This window comes from Primulina eburnea, chromosome 14 (genome assembly GCF_022965805.1).
Source record: "Primulina eburnea isolate SZY01 chromosome 14, ASM2296580v1, whole genome shotgun sequence".
Taxonomy (NCBI): Eukaryota; Viridiplantae; Streptophyta; class Magnoliopsida; order Lamiales; family Gesneriaceae; genus Primulina; species Primulina eburnea.
In genome coordinates, this window is record NC_133114.1 from 9,641,218 (window position 1) to 9,666,295 (window position 25,078).

General features: G+C 40.7%; 2 protein-coding genes across 3 annotated transcripts; both read right to left on the reverse strand.

Moving 5' to 3' along the window:
* Window positions 1–7,344: 7,344 nt before the first annotated feature.
* LOC140812642 (protein AGENET DOMAIN (AGD)-CONTAINING P1-like) lies at window positions 7,345–11,860 on the reverse strand. Of its 2 annotated transcripts, none has more exons than XM_073170966.1 (3): window positions 11,239–11,860; window positions 8,090–8,530; window positions 7,345–7,765 (listed from the first exon to the last, which is right to left on the reverse strand). In XM_073170966.1, the coding sequence occupies exons 1-3, from the start codon at window positions 11,710–11,712 to the stop codon at window positions 7,751–7,753; spliced, it is 930 nt and encodes a 309-aa protein (XP_073027067.1). In that variant the 5' UTR covers window positions 11,713–11,860; the 3' UTR covers window positions 7,345–7,750. The 2 variants fall into 2 exon arrangements, with proteins under 2 accessions (XP_073027067.1, XP_073027065.1); XM_073170964.1 differs by having other exon boundaries at window positions 7,346–7,765; window positions 8,090–8,536.
* A 10,088-nt stretch (window positions 11,861–21,948) lies between these two features.
* LOC140811150 (uncharacterized) lies at window positions 21,949–23,413 on the reverse strand. The gene is made up of 2 exons (XM_073169025.1): window positions 22,626–23,413; window positions 21,949–22,378 (listed from the first exon to the last, which is right to left on the reverse strand). The coding sequence occupies exons 1-2, from the start codon at window positions 23,411–23,413 to the stop codon at window positions 21,949–21,951; spliced, it is 1,218 nt and encodes a 405-aa protein (XP_073025126.1).
* Between the last annotated feature and the right edge of the window lie 1,665 nt (window positions 23,414–25,078).

Consider the following 25,078-nt stretch of genomic DNA (forward strand, 5'->3'; position numbering starts at 1 on the left):
GACTGAAAGATGAGGTCAAGGGCAGTGTTCTTTATTCAGTTTCAGACGACATTGTGAGATACAGAGGCAGAATGTGGGTGCCTAGTGTTGGTTCGATCAGACAGGACATTTTGACAGAGGCACACGCATCTCCGTATTCCATTCACCCAGGAGGTACCAAGATGTACAAAGACCTACAGTTATTGTATTGGTGGCCAGGGATGAAGCGGGACATCCGTAGATTCATATCAGAATGTCTCACTTGTCAACAAGTAAAAGCTGAACATCAGAGGCCAGCAGGACTGGTTAAGCCACTCCCATTCCCGAGTGGAAGTGGGAGAACATTACTATGGATTTTGTGGTTGGGTTTCCGAGATCAGTCAGAGGATCGAATTCCATTTGGGTTATAGTGGACCGACTCACGAAATCAGCGCATTTTCTACCAGTGAAGACGACCTTCTCCATGACGCAGTATGCGGAGCTTTATCTCAGGGAGGTCGTTCGTTTGCATGGCTTTCCAGTGTCAATTGTATCCAACAGGGACCCAAGGTTTACGTCGTCTTTCTGGAAGAGCTTACATGCGGCCATGGGGACGAAGTTGCTTTTCAGTACAGCTTTTCACCCACAGACAGATGGCCAGTCTGAGCGAGTGATCCAGATTTTAGAGGATTTGCTGAGAGCGTGCATGATTGATTTTCAAGGAACTTGGGAGTCTAGACTACCTCTAGTGGAGTTTACATACAAAAACAGTTTCCAAGAATCTATTGGTATGGCTCCCTACGAGGCGTTGTATGGACGGAAGTGCAGGTCACCAGTTCATTGGGATGAAGTTGGTGAGAGGGCAGAACTTGGTCCAGAGATAGTTCAACAGACTGCAGAAGTGGTGGGCAAGATTCGTGAGAGAATGAAGACTGCCCAAAGCCGTCAAAAGAGCTATGCCGATAAAAGGAGAAGAGATCTCGAGTTTGTCGTAGGAGATCACGTTTTTATCAAGATAGCAACTATGAAGGGTGTTATGAGATTTGGAAAGAGTGGCAAACTGAGTCCGAGGTTCATTGGGCCATTCGAGATTTTGGACAGAGTTGGGACACTAGCCTATCGTGTTGCCCTTCCGCCGAATCTGGCCGGGGTGCACAATGTTTTCCATGTCTCGATGCTGAGGAAATACCTGGCGAATCCTTCGCATATTCTGAGTTATGAGCCGTTGCAGCTGGCTCCAGACCTGTCTTATGAGGAGAAACCAGTCCAAATCCTAGACAGGCAAGAGCGTAGGCTTCGGAACAAAGTGACTAAGCTAGTCAAAGTTCGGTGGCTAAACCAATCAGTGGAAGAGGCCACATGGGAGTCAGAGACAGATATGATACTTCGCAACCCAGAGTTGTTCGGTAAGACTTAATTTCGAGGACGAAATTTTTATAAGTGGGGGAGGAACTGTAGTGCCCAAATTCAGTACACGTATAACTCATGCATTTATTTAATTCGTTAAATCATTTCTTTAAATGAGCTTAGCCATGCATAATTTATTTAAATGCATTATTTTAAATTTTTCATGTTTATGTGATGCACGTTAAAATATTTTTTCGAGTTTTATGTTTCAGACGTTCATTCGAGGCGGGATTGAGGAAAAGACCCGGTGACGATTTTTGGCAATTTTAAAGTCGGCATTTTATTTTAAGTTAGGGGTGGGGTATTTTTAACTAATTATTATGTGGTTAGTATTTTAAAGCCTAATTTAATTATTAGGTGGAATTTTAGAATTTAAAACTTTTAAAGTCTAGATCATGTACCTTTTTAAATTTTATTAGAGGTTGTGTTATGGTTAAGGGAGAGTTAGTATTTTAAATTAGTGTTAATTATTAACTAAGCTAAATTATCTCCCAATTAAACACCTAAACACACGCACACACCCACTAACACACGCACACATTCACGATAACACACACACTCACTTTCAATTTCAGTTTTATTATTTTAGAAATAAGAGCAAAGCTAGGGTTCTTGTGAAGATAGCAGCCGCCCCCTCCCTTTAAATTCCAGCAAGGTTTTGTTGCATTTTATTCAAAGAAAACGGTGCCACGTTCGTCCCGGATCAAGCCTCGCTCCATCTCCGCTTCGGTGTCGTCGTTACGGTATTTTTAAATATCAAAAGGCACGTATATTCTGTTTTTTCTGCATCGATCTTGTCATAGTATGCGTTGTGTATTTTTTTTATGCGTGAAAATCCATGTGTGACGTTCGTCGTTTGAGCGGAAAAAATGGTTTGAATGCGTTTGAAATACTTTTTAGATCTGAAATCTCGTAACTCACTGTTATGTTGAAAACTGCGATTTTTCTGTCGGGATTTTGAAAAAACTTTCAACTAGAAAATTGTAGAACTTTTTGATGCCTTCGATTTGATATAAAATTTGAGATTTTTGGATGAATATTGAGTGAGTTATAATGTTTTTCGTGGGACTGCTCAAACTGCGTTTTCAGAAAAAAGTTATGATATTGATGTATCCTTGAAGTTTAATTGTTGCAGGCTTCGTTGGGGATCGACGGGTGATCGTTGCTGCGCATAGGTACCTTGTTTATGTATTTGGACGGTCACTAATGGTTCATTTCGGGTCGATAGGCACTAAGTTGAATCAAGAGTCGTGGGAAGTAACATTGTGTCGAATTTTGAGTTGTGTCGTTGTTGTTGATGGTTTGTTACTCTTGGGGAAATGATAATATTTACTTGGGTTTGGTATAATGCCTTAGTGTTCTAGGAACGACTCATGGTGTCGTTTCATAGTCCGTGTAATCAAGTCTAGGATGTTCAGCAAAGCATGTATAGAATTTTCGTAAGTTCGCGATCACAGTGGGTACACGGACCCGTACACGGACCCTGACACGGGGTCCGTGCCTTTGTTTTCTTCTCGGCGTCTTTTTCCAGTATCTACACGGACCTCTACACGGATGAGGGCACGGGGTCCGTGCCTTTGGGTTTTACTTAGTGTATTCTTCCAGTGACTACACGGATGTCCACCCGGACCCTGACACGGGGTCCGTGCCTTTGCTTCCTTTTGGTGTCTACTTCCAGAGTCTACACGGACCCCTACACGGATGTAGGTACGAGGTCCGTGTCCTTCGTTTTTGGGAAAAATAATTTAGTATGCTTTGAGGTTAGACGTCATGGTTTAGTGCAAGGATTATCAAGGTCGCGTCATTGGAAATTTTAGAATGTCCTAAGTAATGATTGAACGCGAGAGTAAGTATGATTTCTACGTTAAGTTATGCAAGTTAAGTAAGCAATTTCATGTTAGTGTGTGCAGCAACGGCCTCAGTCGAAGTCCAACGAATCCCTCAACACCAAGTAAGTATGTATGACGTGCAAAAAAAATATTTTAAGTTTTTGAGGTATGCTAAATGTCTTGTGACCAAATTATGAATGGGTTTGGAAGTCGGTGAACGTGGCCGAGGATCTCTCCTCTCCGTTAAATTATGAACGGGTTAGATCGTGGTTGGAAAGCGTTAAATTATGAACGGAGACCAACCAACCCGTTAAATTATGAACGGGGATCTCATGTATGCGGCAGTGGATACGTCCCTGTCAGCCCAGTACTGTGGTGTGTCTGATCAGGCGTTTATTATGTATGGGTCACTTGCTTTGAAACATCCTCTACGAAAATGATGAAGTTACGTATGTTCAAGCATTCAGTATGTTTATGAAAGTTCATGTTGATGGCATGTCTAGTTATGTATGTACGTATGTTCAAGTTTATTATGCAAGCTCAAGTTTCAAGTTATGTACGTTTTATTTTTAAGATGCATGCGATTTTATTATGTAGTACTCGTTATCCCAGTTTATACGTGTTGAGTCTTTAGACTCACTAGACTTGATCGATGCAGGTGACTATGTTGGTGAGGAGACGGGAGGTGGCGACCAAGGGCAGGCTTGGACTGAGCGGGAGGCTAGACCCGAGGACCGCATACGTTGTTTTAAGATTTTAAGAAAATACATTTACACTCTGATTTTATGATTGGATTGTGAGACATGTTGAGACAGCTTGTCTTTTAGCAAATTTTAGTTGGCGATATTGATTTCAAATATTATTTTGATGAATGATGAGTGACGACCGTATGGATGTGTATATTTAAGAAAATTTTTAATTTTTCCGCAAATTTTAAGTATGAAAAGTACGGTTCGTTACATGAAAGGATCGGTTAATCGAATAAAGAGTGTTTAGAAGGGGGGGTTGAATTAACACTGCTCAAATTTAAATATTCTTCGACAATATGAGTTCAGTTTTGCTACAAACTGAAATTAGATATCCCGTCGGTCAATATCAATCAGTTAAACTGAATAAAACAGTTGCGGAAAATAAACTGACTGAAAGATAGAGTATTTAACTGAAAATGACAACTGAAGTAATGACACCACAATTTGTTTCTGGATGTTCGGAGACTTGAATAACTCCTACGTCACCCCTTCTATCACGAAGATAGGATATTCACTAAAAAACTTTGATCAAATACAAAATATTGTACTGACCCACTTCAGTTTGGACTTATCACTTTGCCAAAACTGAAACTCTTAGTATACAACACTTTAACAGATCGTAACTGATCTTAGCACAACTTAGAAAATCTATCAACGTTTACAAAGTGCTATGTAAGCTCGAGAATGTAGTCTTGAATACTACTGATAAGTGTGAGCTTTGATTTCTGAATGCAAGTAGATATTTTTGCAGCGTGACAGCACGTAATATGAGATAACTGAAAGTCGGTGTTTCTTTAGTTGCTGTCTTCGAATATTTATAGACTCTCCTCTCAACGGTAACATTAAAGAATATTTGAATATTCTAACCGTTGATTGCCACGTCGATATGCTCTGACAGTCGTACACTGCTCATTCTGAAATGCGGCGTTCCACTACTAGTTGCATGTATTTGTACTATCTGTCGGTTGTCGCTTTCAACTGATGACGTGTACAGGTGAGAGATCAGCTGGTAAAGAATCAGTTGACGAGAATGAACTTCAGTTGTATCGATCAGTGAACTGAATTCAGCTGATGACGTGTTCAGTTGACGATCAGTTCAGTTGCTTAGTTCAGTTGGTTCATCTTTTGTCAAAACACCGGAATTGAGTTTCCAACAATAAAAACACAAGGTTTTATGGATGTTCGGATATAAAACTCCTATGTCACCCCTTCTTTTTTTAGAAAGGATTCCACCAAAAGACATTGACTTTATAAATTTTTGCAATAGCCCACTCCAACCAGGACTTATCACACTGCCTGTGTTGGAACTCTTATTGATCATTTTACACTTCTGGATATTTAAGAACTCTAGGTTCACCAGACCACACAGTAAATCAAACAACTCAAAGGTCACTAGTATAAAGAAACAATAGGCTTGGGTAGTACGAGGTTGATCTTTGAATGATCAGATAAATTTATGATGAGTGTGCGCTTGAATGAGCGATGAAAGATGAAACTTTAACTGCGCTCAAGATCTTCAAGTATGCAAGCTTAATGATATAGCAATATAGCGGTTGAACATCTTGTATGCCGGATAGTGTAAAAGTCAGCGAGCTCTCCTCGTGCATTTTTCAACTCTTCATTTATACAGGCTATCATACAAACGGTCGATAGAGGACATGTAACGTAAACTTGTAACATTAAAATGATATGTCAATATCAGCTGTTGCGCAAACATTTAATGTTTTCTTTGCTTGTGCAACTTTGAGTCTCGTCTCTTTGAAAAAGTTGCAGCTAGATGTCTGTTTATGGAAACTATTACCTCTATCAGAACTGGTAGGATATTTGAATAATATTTCCATTTTTGGGTTAGTAAGGATACAAATCTTTATCGGGACTGGGGCAAGACACGATTGACTTGTAGCGGTGCAAATCATTGAATGTTCTGAGCCGGTCAGGAAATATTCTTCATTAAGTGTTCAATAAATAACTCATTAATTGGAACTGTTAAAATCTTTAAACAGTCGGTTGAAAAACATCTAATGATTGAAACTCTTCAAACTGCTGAGATGATGCAAGCGGCTGAGATTCAAACGATTGAAGTGTTCCTTTTGTACAAGAGAGATTGTGACTGTTTTCTAAAACAGTTAGATGTTGTTTTGATTTTGTTGATCATCAAAACTTAAAAATAATAATAATATCTTAACAATTAACGTACATTTTAACAATTAACGTACATAAAAATTTGAGGCAACAAATATGTTGGAGCTCAAACTCATGCACATATTTGTAAGCTCTTTCCGTGAAAAGTTATGACATAATTTCCATATATTAATTTACAAAAAAAATTATATGCTCTATTAATTAAAAATATGGTTATTGGTCAAAAATATTGTTATTGTTGGGCAAGTATAATAGATGACGTGACTTAAGTCATCTAAAATAAGAAGTAATAAAATTTAGCAAACACATTATTTCAGTAGATCGTGCTGATCAGACTTATCACGTATTTTCATAAGAACTTATTTAGGCCAGTCTCCACTGAGTGATATGATATTCTACAATCTACTATATAACATAATTGACCAACAAATAATATTAGATTTGTTTCATTATCTGTGAAGATATTTTATCAACAAATCCACCTATTCAGAGAATGTTCATGGCATAAATCCAAAAAATTCTGGTTGTCGAATATCAGTGTCACATACATTTATTACTGCATATTATTTTTGGAAAAAAAATGAATGACATGTGACATCCAGTACCATTTTTATTATAATCATGTACGACTGGATTATAATCGTTTGAATATTATAAATTATCTATAAAATGTCATTTCAAGATTCAACAAGTACTCTTTGCTTTTGATCAATTTACAATCCATTATTTCTTTAGAGATTCAAATTTTTATGGAAAATATTCAAGCATATGCATAAACATATATAAGATCTTTTTAAAGATCATTGAGCCAAACTTACACTAAAAATTGTTTCAAATTTACATATCAATGTGAGTTTTATAACTAATAGAAAAAAATATTTTTACTCAGAAATCTTGTAAAGTTCTTTTAAAAGTTGTTAAGACTTTTACTAAATAGTGTATAAATTCTACTGAAGTAAGTGTTTACAAAAATTGTAAAACCAAAATCTTTAGTAAAAAAATTTTAGAAACAGAAGATGAGACATAGGAATATTCAACCTTTAAAGTTCCGAAACAATTCTTGTGTGATTCACTTTTTATTACAGTTTACTTTATCACTCTACTGATCTTAAGTCTACTGATTGTAACTTTGGTTCACGAAGTTATGTTGGACTCATTCCGCACAGTTATTAAGTTGTCCGCCGAACTTTGAAAGTTGAGATACGATTTCAGTTGCTAATACTAGTTGAGATCACAACTATTCAGTTTCAAAAGAAAAATTTGTGAAGTCTCTATCACCATTCTAAACATCTCCACCGATATTAATAGTTACAAATATAATAAAAAGCATTCCGCACTTTGGAACGGTTAAACTTTGAGCTCTCTTGAAGCTCGAAAAGCCAAGGCCCGAGTTAAGCCGGCTTGACAAGTTCAATACTTTATTGGCTCACCTCACACCTTCAATGCCGCCACAGTTATCTTAAATGACTTCTACAAACTTTTTTCTTTTTTGAGTGCTACAAAATAGATTTAAGGCATCAAGTAGAATCAAAATGGTCAAAGAAACCTTGTTTTGAAGCTTCAAGCCAAAAATTTCGGCCCGGAATAATACCGGATATGATTCTAAACACAGAGCTACCATTTCATCAAAGAGTCGTTTGTATTTCGAAAGGGGAGAAAGCAATGCTACAACTCCAGAACCTACAAGAAAACCAATTACTCTACCAAACAAAGAAACATAAATGCTATGCATATGGGAAAAAATTGAGAATGCAGAACTTGTTAGATCGAAAAATTACGAACTCAGACTAAAAGATAGGGTCTCCCCAATCTTAACTAGAATTCAAGATTAGCCCCAATTATTCGACATCCATATATTCCACATAGAAGGTCACAAATTACGCTGAGAGAACATAATAGGTCCAGATTCAACTGTCGTGAAATATTTTCATCCAATACAGATGCCATGGAGATAGGTGTGGTGTGACTTAAAAAACATCAACCATATTTGATAGAAAGTTGTACCTTGGGAGGAATAACCCATTTGCCATTGATCCATTCCTGATGCACACGCAGGTCAGAGTGCTCGAAACTTAGTATCTCATCAGCATCCTTAAAGAATACAGAATATTTATCGTTTTTACGAACTTTGGAAATCACACCTACCCACCAAACATCATCATACAGAGCATCAACTTGTTCACGAACTTCAAAACGGTCAACTATTCCGATATCAGGTGGGTATGGCCTTAACTGCTGACTATCCACCTCTTCTCTTAGGAGCTTCGTATCTTCCTTATCATCATATATGTTTTGATACTCAATCAGATACTTTCCATTGTTCAAGTCTTTGACCACTGTTGCAGTAAACCAAGCACCTTCAAAACCTTCATCATTGCTACGGACTTCAATAAGTGTTCCAGGGCTAAAATTATGTTCGAAATTTTCAGATGGCATTGAATCATTCTGCATCTAATGGTAGAGACATAAAGTTAAGTACCAGGTCTTTCTCATTAGAAAAAAGCTGAACAATCATTGCTTTTGAGAGTCACAAAGAGGATGAAGTCCTAAAATGATTCTTCTTTTCATAATTAAAAAGAAAAGGGCAAAGCAAACATTTTTTGATTGCATAGAACATAAGTGTCAAAAACTATAGCACTTTAAGCCTCACCACTGGAGCAATCTTCAATTTCTCAAGAAAGCTTTAGTAGGAAAGGGACAACTGTCGAAAAAGTGGACATAAGACTAAAACATCATTACATACACAACGAGCTCTGAACTTGTGCATATTTGCAGTCATATCTATATTTTGATCTTGTAATGCTGCAAGTTTGTTTATACTTTATGAAATGTAAGAACAAGTGGGAAACAGAGCAATCTAGTCTTGAAATGGAAAAAAGGAAAAACATTATAATAGGAAGCGCTCTGAAACTATAATTTTGAAAATTACTGATCAACCATCTATTCTTATATTTTTTGTAAGTAATGGACAAATAATAACGAGTTTGTAAGTTTGAGAAAAAGACATTCTTACGTAGAAGCCCTCGATCATTTACATAGACGGTTTTACTTACAGTCCTTGTGATACCAATACACAATGCACAAACGTTGACTCATTAATATAGGTTGTCATCCAGCAAGTTTGATTTCTGCGCAGAGAAAATTTGAGCACAAGATTCCACTAGTAAAAGACAACATGAAACGTCGCATTCGATATCCGATCATAACTCTCATAAAATATGAAACAAGTGATGCTTGAGCCACTGGAAAGCTGAGAAAGAGGATAACAGTTATATCTACTCCTTGTTTATTTTCATTATGTCTCTGCTTTGCTAGAAACTTGAGCTCATGATTCAATTTCATAAAATCACTTATGAAACGTATTCACATTTGAGCATAACTAAACAAGTGATTCCTGAAATTGGAAGGCTAAGCGATTTGGGCTACAACCTACACGTTGACCACCTATAGAAATTCTAATAATCTCCAGCACTGGAGAATGCGAATTGCAAGGTGCTGGATGTTGCAAGCACAAGATATATGCCGGCCGGGTTAATAACTTTGTCAGTCTTATGATAGCAGAAAGATCCTTCGACTTGTAGCTCAAGGAACTTGAGACAAAGCTAGACAAATTTAGAAAATGTTGGACCTAACAGATTCATGCAACAGAGATCATATAAGATGGACAAAACGGGGTTTACTCATAAACAAGTCCAATTGATGGAGAAGGTTTTCCTGTAAAAGAAGTATTCAGTGCCTAAGAGGAGATCTTTCAAGTCGAGAAGACACTGAGATCAGGATAAGGAAGTGAAAGTAACATTGTCAAGGATCATGATAATGATTTTTTTATCTATAGCGTAAGCAAGTTAAGGTGCCTTACAAGTATACAAACTGAGAACGAATAGAATCCTTCATAATTCTTGGTTGACTTATTTTATTTATATCTCATTTTATTAATCTAAATTTATAACAGATACATAAGGCCCCAAGCAAAGTCTAGACAGAAAAATAGAATCTCAAAAGATCAAAATATCCATGTGACAGAAGTTCAAAAGGTGAAAAACTCAAAATGTGACCTTGCTGGAAAGCAGCTCCGGCAGATGGTGATATATTGGCTGGCGAGGGATTTTCGTAGCTGTTGCTCAGGTTTTTATGCAAGAAAAATTGAGAAATTGGTAATAACCCAAGAAGAAAAAGTACTTTTCTTATAAACATGGGTTAGGAAACCAGTTGATAAGGGCATAGACTAATAAATAATAAACCAAAGAGAGAAAAATGGTTGTGGAAATACCTAATTTCAAAATGGAGCAGTATAATAATCAAGACTCCTTACAATTCATCTTGAGTCTGGAGCCCAATTTTTCAATTTTTTATTGATGGAGGTAGAGCACATTGCACATAATTGTGTTAACTCTACTCTAGTTGAGAAACTTGATTTGACCATCGCCTTCACTAGACAAGCTCGAGTTTAAATGGACCATTGAAACTCTCCGGTATGCTAGCTATTGGCGTGCAAGATCACTTGCTGGTGACTGTAGAATTGGGAACACAAAGACTATTGCAGCTAGATGGATTTTCACATCACAACAATGTGGATTCAATTGGTGTGGAAGTTGCATAATGAGATAGAAACGATGCCTGATTCCTGCTATTTACTTCATTTCTATGCTTGGACTCCGGTAAAGTGCCAGCGAAATGTTTTACTTCAAATGTTAGATCAAAATTTGCACACAATGGCAAGGGTGTCCGTGAGAAAGGACTGATTAGGAGTGTTCTGTCACATTCCATTGTCCCTATTTCACGTTCAACCTTGAGCACAAAGTGGTCTCGAAGGGGGTGGAATCGATCCGGATATATTAAAACCAAAAATTATAATATAGTGATAGCAAGAATAGTTTTTGGCATGTTATTGAAATTAGGTAAATTTTAGTAGTTTGTCGTAAGGCTAGATAATACACCTATATTATTGTAGCATTTCAGGGAATGAATATCAGATCACTTCTCTTTTCCCATGTTTCTCCTCTCCTCTCAGTTTCTACTTCATTTCACCCCTTTCTTCTGATTTCCGATTCCCAGCCTTCCCTAATTCTCAAAAATTTCTGGCACTCAATCTACATCGGATCAAATCATGATAGCAAACTAAAGCAGAAAGCGAAAATATAAAACCAACGTACCTGATTACATCGTGGTGGCTCATCATCACTAGCTTGTCCCAGTGGCGGAACCCACTTCCCGTACACCCATTCCCGGTGCAGCCTCAGTTCGCGCGCCCTGAAATGCAACTGCTCCTTCGTGCTCCGGAAAAACACCGCAAATTTGTCATCCCCCAACAATTCCGTGACAATCCCCTCCCACCACCCGTCATTGTACCATGCATCCACCTCTTCGCTGAACTTGAATTTTAGGCGTTTCTCCGGTGGAGGCGCCGGCCTCACCTGCACCAGCCCCACCTCCTCCCTCAGCCGTTGCGAGGTTGATTCGCTTTTCATCAAAGTCTTGTACTCCACCAGCACTTTCTTGCTCTTGTCATTTTGCGGCGGCCTCACAACAGTGCCCGCGTACCAAGAACCACGAAATCCCACGTCGTCGCTGCTGATCTCGATTTCAGCTCCTTTCTTGACATACCGGGATATGATGTCGCTGGACATATGGGAACTGGGTGCCCAATTGGATCGATTTTCTTCAGAAATTGTTGAATGGGAGATGAAACGAAATGGGCAGGCTGGAAAATTGGCGGGACAGGTGTATTTAGGTCGTTCTTATATGTAAATGCCGGGCTGATGAGGATTTTGAAGTTTTGTATGTTTGGTCAATTTCAATCAAACGAGATTGTAATTTAAAGAGATTGGTTAACGATTTTGTCAAAAAGTTTTAATGTACACGAACAAAATTGTAATTTATGTTTTTATGGTAGATTAAAATATAAATATTAGAAAATAAATAGTTATTGATGCAACCCAGCTGAAATGACGAGTCGGGTAAAAAAACTCAACCAGATAAATTATCAAAATATTGCAGGAGATACGAGTTGGATGCTTGGTTTGAGTCTCGCAACTTCTCGATCCGATTTAGGAGATCTGTGAACAGAAGAATAACCACGTGAATGGGCGTCGGAGGGGTGTTCGGCGTGGCCACTCCGATGCTTAAGTCAGTAAGGTACTTAAGCAATAAAACCAATGTAGCCAAGTGATGACTGTGTGATTGGTGTATAGTAAATGAGAATATTAAATGTGTGAATTAATATCTGAAGAGATAGTAAATGCAAATAAAGAACCTGATATTTATAGTAGATGATGTAATGATGACCTCGTTTCTCGTGTTTGAGCATTAATTATAATAAGGTGGCTGATTATACCACTTGTTCTGACATTTCAAATCGCGTACTTGTCATATCCATGATACTGGATTCATTGCCCACTTGCATTAGTGTCAGAGATAGGTCGGCTATTTACTCTGTCTATCGGCGGCATTAAATACTTCACCCATATCGAGGTGACTGAGCAGAATGCCTCTCATGTTAATTATAGAAGAACTCGGGTGCTTCATATCTCGGGGAAAAATTGTGTCCCGGATGGCACAATGGCTCGAGTCATTAATCCATTCTGCCGTGCTATTGCCCTGAGGGCATCCCATCCTGGCTCGGGCACTAACCATGGATATGCTCCATGGCCTGGGAAGTTCCAGGGACCATCCTTGACCCGGAACGTTCCGGGGCATCATCACTCCCTCCTTAATTAGTCGGGCTAGAGTCATACTCGCTGTCCCGACAAGCCTTGTGTGCCCGGTCAGGAAAATCGCCTTGCCACATGTTCTTCTCCGGGATAGTTGTAGAGTATTGACATGTGGGTGTTGCTGACGTAAGCCGGATTTGTCAGAGACTCTTCGTTTCCCAATAAATCATTATGACGCCTTGATCCGTGGACCTATCTTTTCAAATACCTTTGCGTCTTTTCGAATATCTTCGTGTCTTTTCGAATATCTTTACGCAATTTCCTATGTAAATCTGAGCCGTTTGATTCATTGTGGATCAGTGGTGTGGATTGGTTTCCCTCTCCTATATATAGTGATCCACCTTCTGTTCAAATACATCAGTGAACTTATTATCCAAGGAATACAATGGCAGGTGCAAGTGGCTCGAGGTCCCCGAAGGAGTACCGGGAACGCCTGCACGTTTCCGAGACAGCGGATCTCTTCGAGGATGGTTATGTCTACCAGCTGATGCTCTACAAAGAAAGGAAAATTCTGACGGACATGGCCGACTCTGATAGCTTCCTCAAGACGTCCACCGGAGGAATAAAGGGCTGGATGACCCTGTGGATGACTTTTGTAGAGGAGGAATATTATGATGTAGTCCGCAAGAATTTCTTTAAATAAATAAAAGCTATTTTTGTTTTTCTTCTCTGTTATTTCCCTGTCATCTTTAATTTTCCTTGGTTGATATACATAAGATTTATAGAATAATCGACAATACTGAGCGACCTTAGTTGAATATGAATAATGGATAATCGATCAACCGAATGGCCGGGTCCTCATTTACCTCGTTTTTAGAATAGAGTGTCGAAACCTCATATTCCCGTGCTCTAAAATAAATTGCCGGTACCTCTCACCACCCCGGGTAAAAATATAGCACCCGGGCCTTTATTTTTCCCTTGCTAAGACATTTTGTCGGTTAGTGTTCTCGGGTGGTTTACGGAGTGTCGTTATGACGTATGCTTTAGCATTTATATCGTCGAAAATTGTTTCATTTTCTGAGAGCCTGATAATGATAACACATCGATGTTCGCGCACGTCCTTCCGCCTACTCGACTCCATTTTCGAGGCTCATCCTGATCGTTCATGTACTCATTCAACGGTTGTGATTGATTTTTCTTCTGAATGAATGGGAAGGCGTTTCGACTGCCTTGAGCCTCTCCCACTTCTTCCTTATTAAATGCTACTCGTCTATAAATAAGGCGATGGGGATGAAATATGAGTGTGAATTTAATATGTCAAGCTCAAGTGATTCCAGTGCTTGCAGCAGCACGGTCTCTTCCATTGGTGCTCACAGTCAGATACCGGTTGAACTTCCTCCTTACGTAGAGAATTTGAAAAAGACTATTGAAGAATATATCGAGGTGAAGGTTATATCTACCTGGTACAAGATCCAGGATATTAATAACGCTCACCAAAATGGCTTAGCTCTTACTCGTGCACAGAGAGTAGTGGCGAGAAAATACAGGCGGGGGCTTGAAGTAGCTCGAACAGCAGATCTAGCCACCGACCAAACTCTGCTGCACGCAATGCTATGGAAGGAATGGAATCATCTGAACAAGATCTCAACCGCTGAGTCCTTCACTAATCTTCGCCTTCAGGAATTGACTGATTGGATAACTGAATGGAAAGATTATGTAGCTTCCAGAATAGCTGTAATACGACATCGACCATTTCCTTAATAAAGAATTTCTTTCGTATCTTATATTCCTTTATGTTTTCTACAAACAAATCGGTATAAACTAAGGATGGATAAGCGACAAACGATAATATCCTGGGCTTAAAATTAAATTCCAGGTCCTCATACCACCCGGGTTTATATATAATACCGAGGCCTCGTGTCTCCCGGGCTTAGAGGATAATGTCGAGGCCTCATGTCTCCCGGGCTTACAATATTTTGTCGTTTGGTTTCCCCGGGCACTTAATGCAATGTCAGAACAGTGCATCCTTTTCTGACAAGCTGTCAGGAACTGTTCACATTCCGAGCAGATGAATGATTATAACTCCTCGATTTGTGCACACGTCTTTTCAAATATCCCGCCTAATTAGGTCGCTCAATTCCCGAGGTTGATCATGTTCGTCCAATTCATTTTGAATCAACGATGCAGATCGCCTCTCCCCTCTATATATATCGGATAAATGAACTTCCAAAAATCACTTACAAACTCAAACTCGTAGCGAAGATCTGCCAAATTCTTATCTCTAGAGTTTCCGTTGCGCAGATCTTACTCCGGCAGCCTTCCAGCCACCGGTTACTACTTTCGCTTCTTTTTCCTTAGTAAGTTCCTTTTTTCCCTTACCACTTTTCCTTTTACGTCATGTCTAATTCCACCTCATCCATCTCCGGTAAAAATGTCAAGGGTCGGTCGGAGGATAATTCTCCGACCCCTTCTGAAACCTCCGTTCACCTCCCAACAGGCGTTTCTATTGCTTCCTCCCAACCTATTCCCAAAAAAATCCTACTAAGGCTTCTTCCTCTCGGACTTCTAGCACACCTGGCAAGGGGAAAGATCAGGTAGCAGGGCCCTTGTGGTTCTCTATCGTGACGTCTACCCTTCGCCCGGGCAGCATAGAGGAGTTGAGATCTTTAGGCTCCATCCCTTCTGACTATAATATCAAAATTCCCGGGCCGAATGATCACCCAGACACCCCTCTTCCCGGTTAACATACTTTCTTTTTAGAGCATCTTAAGAGTGGGCTTCGTTTCCCGATTCACTATTTCTTCGAAAGTATTGCTCAATTTTTTGATCTTCCCATTAATCACCTCCATCCTAATGCCTTTAGTATAATGGCTGCTACTTTCGTTCTGTTTCGCATGAAATCCCTCTTGATCAAAAGTAGCTGCTACTTTCAGCATATCCTCCAAAATCTGGATAATCCACTCTGACTGTCTGTCAGGTAGTGAATACTATTCAGTATTCAGATATAATCTAGTATCTAACTCTTATAGTACATTCTGTCCAACGTGCAAAATCAACCAAAATCACGGTCTAATATACTCAACTCTCAGTACTCCGTGTAATCTAATCATTTTCCTGACGGAATACTAATAGTATATCATATTTGTACATCTTCATGTACGGTTTAGCACTCGCAGACTGGATCAGTCTGTCATTCCTAACTCAATCTATACTCAATTCCGAGAGGAATGTAGTAACTTCATCACGATATCTTTGGAAATGTAATCTCATTTCCATTCAGGAACCGACAAGTTACATAACCAATCTCTTGGTTTGTTTTCTTTCTGTCTTTATCTGTCTGTAATTCAGACATTTCAGTCCAAATTCTGCCATATCTAATCTCATCTGTTTCTATCAAAACATTTTCTGCTATCAGGATGCTTACTGAATCAAGTATTGCACCTTTCTGACAATCTATGTCATTTCACATTCGAAATATCGGGCACAAACAAATCAGTTATTAACATGCAATATAGTATTACTTACCTGATATTTTGATCGACACTCTGTTCTGACTATCGATATTAAGTTCTAAACATTCTAATCAACTTTTTGAGCTTCTAACTTTTCAAAATCAGCTCTGGTTCGGACAGTACAATATAATCTCCATTGTCTATAATCTCTCTCAAGCACGTATTCAGAATAACATCAATATTCAATCAGATTCAAAACATGCTAAACTCATTGATACTGATCTGCTAAACTCAGAAACCGCAAATGTCTGACACCGATGTCAACCTTGGCTGACTAATCACGGTTTAATTCTGCTAAAATCAACAGATACCTCATTTTCAGATATAAAAATCCTTGAGCCCAATCTGTCTCAATCAGGATTTACTATATCAACAGTTTCTGATATCAACTCAAAGCTGAGATCAATCTCTCTGAAATCAGATCTAGAGTCTTATTCGGGGAAAAACATTAATAATTCTCTTATCATTGGTAAATCAGCCAATGATAGACTCAACTTCAGTAAATCAACTGAGTACATAAGGAGTCACTCTGCTCCTTTCTGTAATAATCGAGTTATAGCTAGTACGAATATCAAAGAAATTCTCAGTCTAGAATTCTTATCGTACAATATTCATCTCTTGGTCATCTCAGGTCTGATTCTCACCATCTTCTGGAACTAATCTATGGTAGCTCTGTACTTGATCAGCATATCAATATCAGTAATGCAGTTCCAAAATCAGAGAACACCAGTACAATACCATCTACCATACAATCTAACACGATCTCATTCTTATCCTACTGTAGTATACAAGATCTAACAGAAATCACTGATACAAGATCTTTTCCCAAATGAAAAGAAACAAATACTTCAGTAAATAGGGACTCAACAGATAATGCATGCATCAATGCAAATCTTTCAGAAATAAAAGTATGTGAAGCACCGGTATCCCTCAATACATATGCAGGATAATCAAACAAATCAGTTACCTGCAAAATCATCATCTGGTGCTTCCTGAGCCTACTCCTCGGTCAAAGCAAATACTCTGGCCTGCTGTCTAGGAGGTTGGCCAACTGTCTGGCTTCCTCCTGGCCTCTGCTGTGACTGAGATGGTGCTGGCTGAAATGAAGGGACAACCGCTGATCGTCTACTCCACTGTGCCGCTGATCCCGCGGATTCGGCTCCCTGGGATCTTTGGGAATCCCTCTGTGGACATACTCTGGCAAAATGTCCCTATTGTTTGCAGAAGTGGCAACTACCAAGTACTCCTTGGCATTGCTCAGTGGCATGTCTCCCTCCACAATTTCCGCAGTAAGCCCCGGTATAACTCTGTTGGGGACCACTGGAGCTAGAAGAACTGCCGCCAGACTTCTTAAACTGCTTTCCTTTAGCCTTCAGAAAATCTTTCCTTCCACCACTGCTACTGCCACTCTCGAATCGGGGAGGTGGTTGCGGTGGTGTCGACACTGGAGGAACAAATTCAGCTCCTCTCTGCCTTATCAGGCCCGCTTCAGCGCCCTTTGCTCTATTCATAGCATCAGCAAAGTTATTTGGTCGCCCTGTGTTCACCAAGGTAAATATATCGGGATTCAAACCATTGATGAACTGATCAGCCACGGCTTCGTCATTTCCAGACACATGTGGAGAAAACTTCAACAAGGTAGAGAACTTGGTCACATATTCTTCAATGTTCAGCTGACCCTGTCTCAAATTGGCAAACTCCGTCCCCTTGTCTTTCCTGTACGACACTGGGAAGAATCTTTGATAAAACTCAGTTTTAAATACATCCCAAGTAATAATCATACCTCGTTGCTCCAAGGCCCTTTTCATCGTAATCCACCAGCTTTTTGCAACATCCAGCAACTGGTGCCCAATCCGGTGCTCATCACTGTACTCCAGTGAATCAAACAGCATCTCAATGTTACCTAACCAACTTTCACACTCAACTGATGTCTCAGTACCCGTAAGAGTCGGTGGTTTGAATGACTGAAACCTCTTCAGCAAGGTTTCCATTGGAGTCGGTGTTACATCCATTGGAGGATTCGATGTACTACCCTGTTCTGGTATTCTTCTGGGAGGCATATCTGAATATCACAAGGATTAGTAACCCAATCCAACAACCTGTTTCATTTCAGTCTCTCCTCCGATCATCTTACTGCTGATCGAGAATCGGTTCGAATTCATTTCAAATAATACATATTACAAAATCAAATCAGATAATTCAAGTAACATGTATTATATAAAGCAGTAAGCATAATAGATTGCTAGCATGCAAAAGAAAGGAAGAAAACTCAATCTACCCCGCTCACTAGCCTCTTCTATCTCAATCTAAAGGATCTATCGCTCTGATACCACCTGTTGTGGGGACCCGGACGCTAATCACGTTCTTAATCATCATTGGGACTAATTAATCAATTATAAAACAGGGTCTAAATTTTTTTTAAAATGCGGAACGTAGTGAAATAAACATATTTACATCTCAATATAAAAGTACAAGTCCTGTACCACATACATTTAATCAACTAAGGTTTAACAACTAATATCAAGTAACTAACCCTATGTTGCTTCGAAGCCCGGATCTCCACGCTATCTAATCTTCTCTCATCTTCTTCTTGACCCTGATCCAGCCCCACCTGTTGTCATGCACACATACAAAACAATACAACAGCCGGATAACTCTGGTGAGATATAAATATCCCAGTATAAACAATGTATACATGCAATCATATAAAAGCATATACAAAGCATATATAAGAAATATTCTTAACCTGTATCAAATCAGAAACATAAATCAATATCAAGCATTCAATAATCATGAATGATATAAACAATGTAAATCAACATGTCGTATCAGACTCAACTCAACCGACGCGTTGTCTCAGACTCGACTCCACTGACGCGTCGTCTCAGACTTGACTCAACTCTAACCTAGGGATCACGATGTCTGGATATAGGTAATTATATCGAATCTCAGTCGATAGGAATGAATCAATCCCTAAACGGCATCGATATAATTCATATATCAGTGTCTGGGCGAATCAACCGCAGAATTGACGAATCAGTCAAGAATTAGGCGAATCAGCCAATAACCAGACGAATCAGCCTGTAATTAAGCGAATCAGCTTAAGTTTAGACGAATCAGTCAATAACTAGACGAATCAGCCGGTAATTAAGCGAATCGGCTTAAGTTTAGACGAATCAGTCAATAACCAGACGAATCAGCCGGTGACTAGGCGAATCAGCCAATGACTCAACGACTCAGTAATCAATACATGCATTCAATATCTAAGCAAATCAGTCGATGACTAGCGAATCAGCAGTCATTACATCCAGTGGCTATAAATCAATAGACTACAATCATAAGTCTCATCAATTGCAAATATCAATGCAATAAATGAAAGTATGTGATTTAGGGAGACTCGAGTCAAACCTCACTCGAGTTGTGCAATCCCAACTCAACATTAATTTGTACCTTTCTTTCTGATACTCTGACTCTGTCGAAGCCTCGAACTCAAAACCTGTCAATATCAATCTAGCAATGACAATACCAAAGAGTATACTATCAATACCCGTTCAAATCAATACTGGATATAAACCGAATTCAATCAAATTCTGTTTTAACAACATAACGGCATAATCTCAATATATCCAGCGCTACCATATCAGTCAGATATCAATCCCAACATCTCGTACTCGATAACAATTCAATTCTGATATCCAATCGACTCCAAAACTACTCCGAAAATCATAACAATTCCAAAATCAGTCCGTTTCTTAATCTGACTTCGATTCTATGATGTCTAATACGTCAAGAACAACATATATGAGTTCCATTGAATTCTGACAATATCATAATTTCAAAGCATGTCAAAACGTAGTAAAACTTACGTCCAGTTGTAGCCTACGTTGATAGGAACTCAATACCGAAGTCGGATTCAAAATCTAACGGACGGATTGTTCGCAGAAGGCGTAAGGATTTCCCAAAATCTCTCCTCTTCTTTCTCAGATTTTCTACTAAATATTTCGAAGGATCCCTTGCTATATATATCAGTGCATGCATGTCATGAGGTGTCCTCATTTTCGCACAACACGTCGCACCGCGGGTGCGGTAAGTTCAAGACCGCGGGTGCGCTCATGCTTCGGCATTCTTATCTGTTCTGAAATTGCACGACCGCGGGTGCGGTACCTGTCGAGACCGCGGGTGCGGTCATGCACCGCGGGTGCGGTAATACTTGCACCGCGGGTGCGGTCACCCTTCGATAAAACTGACCAAGTTTATGTCCATGCACTGCGGGTGCGGTACATGCAAGAGCGCGGGTGCGGTGTTGCTTCGGCAACACATTCTAAATTCAGAATAAATGGCCAAACATTATCTTAAATCGTGTCTCAGTTGACCCTTTCGTAATCACGTTAAATTATACGTCAATAATCCTTGATTAACAGTGATTAATTCTCGGGCATTACAGTCTATACAAGACATTATTCAAAAGGACGAACCTGGACACTTTCTTTTTGACTTTCGCAGCCTGGGCTCGATCTTCTGGGAGCTTCTCATGTATTATGTATTCCACGATAGGGGTCATCCATGAGCTTTTCTGGACCGGGGGTATTTCTGCTTCAATAGAGGGAACCAGCTGGGTAAAACAGAGAACTTCCCGGGTGTTTATTTCTGTCATGGAAGCATCCAATTTAGATAAGGTATCGGCCTCTGCATTTTCTTCTCGGGGAATCTGTTCGATACTCCAGTCTTTCAGAGACGATGCTCGAGCAGTTATGAGTTTTAAATATTTGAGCATCTTTTCGTTCTTGACCTCATACGTCCCTTTGATCTGCTGGGTAACCAACTGGGAGTCAGAATAAATAATGACTCGGGAAGCACCAACTTCCCGAGCAGCCTGTAACCCTGCCAAAACAGCTTCGTATTCTGCTTCGTTATTTGTGACCCTAGAGTCAATCCTTAAAGCCAGTTTGATTTTATCTTCTGATGGGGCGATTAAGACAACCCCCACTCCACACCCTGACAGGTTTGATGCGCCATCAACAAACACCCTCCATACCTCCTCTTCAGCCAGTTGAATCATCTCTGTTAAGAAATCCGTTAATGCCTGCGCTTTTATTGCAGCTCGGGGTTTGTATTCAATATCATATTCCCCGAGCTCCACAGTCCATTTGACCATTCTCCCGGAGACTTCGGCGTGAGTCATGATTCTCCCGAGGGGAGAATTGGTGAGGACTACAATGGGGTGCGAGAGAAAATATGGCCTCAACTTTCGAGCGGTCATTACCAGGGCTAATGCTACCTTCTCCAATTCATTGTACTTCAACTCTGCTCCTCGAAGGGCGTGGCTAACATAAAATATAGGCTTCTGATCGGCTCCTTCTTCTTTGATGAGTACGGAACTAACAGCAAATTCAGTAGCGGAGAGATAGACCCATAACTTTTCCCCGGGCTCAGGCTTGGCCAAGATAGGTAAATCGGCCAGGTGCGTTTCCAGGTCCTGAAAATCCTGTTCACATTTGTCGTCCCAGCCAAATTTATGCACTTTCCTTAGGACTTGGAAGAATGGATAACTCCGATGGGCCGATCGGGAAATGAAATGCGACCGGGCGGCAATCCTCCCGGTTAATTTCTGCACATCTCGGATAGATTGAGGAGAAGGCATGTCCATTATTTCTTTGATTTTCTCAGGGTTAACCTAGATTCCCCTGTCAGTTACCAAAAATCACAAAAATTTACCACTCTTAACCCCGAATACACACTTGCTCGGGTTGAGCTTTATTCCGTATTGTTTCAAAGTGGTGAAAGTTTCAGCTAAATCATCAATGAAGTGAGAGCCTTCCCGGGTTTTGATTAGAATGTCGTCCACATACACCTCCAAATTCCGACCTATTTGCTTTTGGAAGAGAAGATTCATCAGGCGCTGGTACGTAGCCCCCGCATTTTTCAATCCAAAAGGCATAACGACATAGCAAAAGGTGCCCCCGGCGGTAATAAAACTGGATTTATCCTGATCTTCCAGAGCTAGAGGGATTTGGTGATACCCTTGATACGCATCCAGAAAGCTCAATAACTCGCATCCAGAAGTGGAGTCTACTAGCCGGTCAATCCGGGGGAGTGGATAACAATCTTTTGGGCATGCTTTGTTCAAGTCCCTGAAATCAACACACATTCTCCATTTTCCTGTAGATTTTGGGACGAGAACCACGTTTGACAGCCAGGTAGGGAATTGGACTTCCCTGATATGCCCGGCCCTTAACAACTCCCCCACTTGGTCTTCGATTACTTTATTTTTCGGGGCCAAAATGTCTCTTCTTTTGCTTCACGGGCCGGGACCCCGGGAGGATGTTTAATTTATGCTCGGCCACTTGGGGCGAGATCCCGGACAATTCCCGTTGATACCAGGCAAAAACACTGATGTTAGTTTTCAAACATTGCAAGAGATTTACCCGGGTGGACGTGCAGATGTCTTGGGCCACCCGGACGTTCTTTCCTAGCTCAATTTCCACCACTTCTTGTTCTTCCTCAACAACAAAGTGCACTTCTCTCTCCTGGGTCTCCTCCTGACATTCTTTCTCCTTCCCTTCCCTTCTCGCCTTCTTTTGATCTATCCTGACTGTCTCCCCATAACACCTCCGAGAAGAGGGCTGATCTCCTTTAACTTCTCCAACCTGTCCTCGCACTGGGAATTTGATTTTCTGGTGATAAGGCGAGGCCACGGCTCTCATCTCATTCATGGCCGGCCTTCCCAATATGATATTGTACGAGGATGGGGCATCCATTACTGTAAAAACAATCATCACAATATTCATCAGGTCTCCAGTGCCCAAGGTCAAGGGTAGAGCGATTTCCCCTTCAGGATACACAGCGTGCCCAGCGAAACCGAATAAAGCAGTCTCAACCGCCTCTAGCTGATACTCATGTAAATCCATTTGGACCAAAGCTTCCTTAAAGATGACATTGACCGAGCTTCCATTGTCAACAAATACTCTCAACACATCATAGTTAGCCACTCGGGCTTGAATGACAAGAGTATCATTGTGAGGTAGGCTTACTCCTCTGAGATCCTCTGGCCCAAAGCTTATAACCGGCTCGTCTCTCCTCCTTCCATCAACCACCAAACATTCCCTCCTACTCCTCGCTTTCCGGGCTCGGTTGGAATCACCATCGGTAGACCCTCTCGAAATCATCTTGATTAGTCCTCGGCTCGGGGAAGGATCCCTCCTTTCTGCCGGCTTGATTCTTTCCTCCCGAGAACTCGCTTCTCCCCCTACTTTCGCTCGGGATGTTCACTGTTTTTGGGGGAATATTCGATCCGGGACGTCTAGACAAACAAAGTGGCTGCCTAGACTTATCTCGCGGAGGATGTGATGCTGACATAGGACGCCTATTGGAGTTCTTCCCGAGGATCCGGCATTCACTGGTGTTGTGAGAAGAATCTTTATGGAGGGTACAATATCCTTTCGGCTCTGGCCTTGATGTCCTCGCCACAGGACTGGGAAGCGGGGCTCCATCCGACCTGCATTCTTGAATCTCTCTGTCTCGGGAAATTCTCAAGGGTACGTGGGAGAAATGTCCCGAGCCATTCTTCTTGGGGGCTCTTTCTTCGGGTTTGACAGCCCGATCTCCTCTGGATCTCTTCAAGGCCTCCCTCTTTTGATTTTGCGCTTCTTCCATATTAATGTATTTCTTTGCTCGGGATAAGAGATCTTCGAAGTTCCCGGGCAGTTTTTTGGTCAAGGATCAGAAAAAATCCCCCTCCCATAGCCCTTGCATAAACGTTGTAGTCTTCGTCTCGGGCGCACAGGTCGGCACATCTAGGGCCACTCGATTGAACCTTTTGAAATACGCCCTCAGGGCTTCATCTTGCCTTTGCTTCACCTCAAATGAACTGAAAGCAGTCTTCTTGTACTTCTTGCTGCTGCTAAATTGGTGCAAGAATACCTTTTGGAAATCTTCAAAGCAATTGATGCTTTGTTGCGCCAATCCTTCAAACCACCTTTGTGCAGAGTCGACTTGGGTGGTGAGGAACACCTTACATTTAATTTAGTCCTCATAACAATGCAAAAGGCCATATTTTCGAAACGAGCGAGGTGCTCTTCGGGATCAGAACTCCCATTGTAGTCCTTGATTTTGGCTGACTTGAAGTGCCCGGGTAATGGTTTCCGAACAATGATGTCAAAAAATGGGCAACCCTTTACAACTGGAGCGCTGCCCTTAGAACCAACCTGCCCTTCTAGCACTTTCACTTTTTTCCTCAACTCATCCAACTCTTCTGCAACAGTAGGGGACTTGGAACCCGCGCTTGATTCCCTCTCCTCTTCTCTTCTCTCTTCTTCTTGTGGTTGCTGACGTTGCTGCTCGGGATGACTGGAATGGTGAGTGGTGGCCTTCTTTGTCGTAGCCATCTTAACAGCATCAGTGATAATCTTTTTAACTCATCGGGAGTTAAATGAATGGTGGGTTGAGGGCCATTAGGGGGAGGGCCACCTGCGTTGGAAAGACGAGTATTGTTTTCTTCCTGAACCCGGGAAGTTTCTTGGATTGCTCTTCTATTAGGGGCCATATCAACGGCTTAAAACTCAGATTTCCCACAGACGACGCCAATGATGCAACCCGGGCGAAATAACGAGTCGGGTAAGAAAACTCAGCCGGGTATATTATCAAAATATCGCAGGAGATATGAGTTGGATGCTTGGCTTGAATCTTGCAACTTCTCGATCCGATTTATGAAATATGTGAACAGAAGAATAACCACGTGAATGGGCGCCGGAGGGGTGTCCGGCATGGCCACTCCGATGCTTAAGTCAGTAGGGTACTTAAGCAATAAAACCAATGTAGCCAAGTGATGGCTG